General features: G+C 49.7%; 1 protein-coding gene across 1 annotated transcript; it reads left to right on the top strand.

Annotated features, from left to right (window-relative positions):
* The first annotated feature begins 259 nt into the window (after positions 1-259).
* LOC115740031 (Werner Syndrome-like exonuclease) lies at positions 260-1,059 on the top strand. Its single transcript, XM_030673383.1, has one exon. It carries the CDS (start codon positions 415-417, stop codon positions 1,048-1,050), a length of 636 nt encoding a protein of 211 aa, XP_030529243.1. The 5' UTR covers positions 260-414; the 3' UTR covers positions 1,051-1,059.
* The last annotated feature ends 1,363 nt before the right edge of the window (positions 1,060-2,422 follow it).

Genomic DNA, 2,422 nt, shown 5'->3' with positions numbered 1-2,422 from the left:
CAAAAGAAATGATTTTGGATGGAACCGTATGTCCGGACCTGATTTTTTTCTTTTTAATTTAATGACTAGAAATCTGTAAAAACTAAACCAATCTCTCACCAAATCTTTCTCGTGGGGACCACCTCTACTTTTTTGCAGCTCGCATGTCTGCTCTATCTCTAGCTTAGCGGGGGGATCTACCGTACCGTCCGCTGTACGCTGTACGCTGATTTTCCACCAGCGTCGTCGTCTCCCTCTCTTCTCCTCCTCCAGTTCAAATTTCCCTCCCTCCCTCCCTCTCCGCCACCGAACGGAACGCCAAAGGTCGACTCTCTCTCTCTCTCTCTTTCTCGAGCGCCTCCGCCAAGGTCTGCCTCCGCCGTCGCCTCCCCCGCAAGAGCCCAGCCGGTCGCCATCTTTGAAATCTCCAACGCGATGACGATCACCATCGTCGACCACGGGATCCTCTTCCTCCTCCACGACCCCTATAACCTCTACGACATCTCATTCTACGGCTTCCGCGTCCGCACCGTCCTCACCCACTCCCCTACCAGGGCCTCCTCCTGGCTCTCCTCCCGCGGCTCCCAACCCCGCCTCATCGGGTTGGACGTCCAGTGGCGAACCGACTTCGGCCCAGACGACAACAACCCCCCCGTCGTCCTCCAGCTCTGTGTGGGCACCCACTGCCTCATCTTCCAGATCCTCCACGCCCCCGAGATCCCCCAGGCCCTCGCCGACTTCCTCCGCAACCCCCGCCACGTCTTCGTCGGGGTCGGCATCGACCAGATCGTCGAGAGGCTGCGATGCGACTACGGCCTCGCCGTCGCCACCGCGGTGGACCTGAGGGCCCTGGCTGCCAGGGAGCTGGGCCGAGAGGAGCTGAGGAGGGCCGGGCTGGAGGAGCTGGCCAGGGAGGTCCTAGGGAGGGCGATCGAGAGGCTGGAGAGGGTAGAGGGTTCCCAGTGGGAGAACATGTTGCTGTCGAGCGTGCAGGTCCTGCACGCTTGTCTCGGGGCTCTTGTGCCTCTCCAGATCGGAGAGGCTCTGAATGCCGGGGGTGCTCAGCCATGACACCTTTACTTTGGGCAAAAGAAAAAGGAAAACTTGATGGAAGTAGTCCTCACTGGCGGGGGACTTTTCTTTTTGCGAATCACCACTCTCATCTTCATTGTAAAATTCTATATTTTCTCAAAAGCTAAGTGCGTGTATCTGTGGTAACGGTCTTTACTGAGATTGAATGCATTGAAATGAAGATGGGAATTGAGGAACGTGTCGAGCCGTGCACAATGTGAAAGATTGCTTGCAGCTTGGGACTGATCGAACATGTGCGACCATGTGTAATTAATCTTGTGCATGATTTCCAGACCAGTTACTAATTAGCTGCAAACGTGTCATGGAATTGAGTACAATATATACACTCAGAAACTTGTCGCCAGCTCCGGGAGACAAGCCTTGATTAACCCTTAGGATCATGTTTTTCCTAGTTTCGATCTCGGAAGGCAAACTAGAGGATGATGTTCAACTCCTCCACCTAAACTTTCTGCCTCTTCTTTGGTAGAAGCTTTGGTGGCCAAAGGTCAATTTGCTGCCTCGACTTGACCAAACCCCCTTTTAGCAGTCAAGCATTCATATCCGCTCGATCGGAGCACAAGAGAAGAAAGGCCGAAAAAACAGAATGAAAATCATTAAAAAATTGAGCTCACACTTGAACCCTTCAACTACGTAACTATATGAACAATCGACGTATAAGAATCCTAAGATGCCCTTCAGTGAAGACAAGAAAGGGCTGAGCCTCACCGAATAGTATTTGAGACGCAACAAATGTGATTACAACTTTATATTCGAAACACCGATTGATGTGATTTGAGGTTGGAATGAAATCTTCAGCCTGTCTGTGAATTTTCATGTATATTATTTCTTTTCACCTACCAGAACTTCATAATGGGATATTTCACATATGCCGAGAAAGAAAGGTGGCTCGGTAATTTACGTGATTCGGCAATTAGCCTATGTTCATCAGCCAAACAGGGCAAGAAAGTTATTAAGCTCGGATAAACTCGAGACCTCACTCACATCCTAAGATACTACCGACAACTTGGGAAATCTTGATCGAGATGCCCCCAATAATCTATTTGATTTGATTACAAAGTGGATGTTGTGCATTTAAATATTGATTACGAAGTGGATGTTTGTGGCTGAGTTTAAGGGGGTGAATGATAACCATTCTGTTTCGAAAATAGATTTACGGCTAGAAATAGTTTTTTCTATTTCTGTTTCTAGATGAGTTTCTGAGCAAAAAAATGTGTTTGATAATGACATAAAATTTCTACTTCTGAAAAATGTGTTAGCCGGCGGCCGGCGGCGGGCGACCGGCGGCGGCGGCGGCCGCCGGGTGGTGGTTGGCGGCGGCGGGTATTTGAGAAAAAATGAGATTTCTATTTTT

This window comes from Rhodamnia argentea, chromosome 5 (genome assembly GCF_020921035.1).
Source record: "Rhodamnia argentea isolate NSW1041297 chromosome 5, ASM2092103v1, whole genome shotgun sequence".
Lineage (NCBI taxonomy): Eukaryota > Viridiplantae > Streptophyta > Magnoliopsida > Myrtales > Myrtaceae > Rhodamnia > Rhodamnia argentea.
Note: the sequence above shows the minus strand (reverse complement) of the source record. Positions and strands in the feature narration are given on the sequence as shown.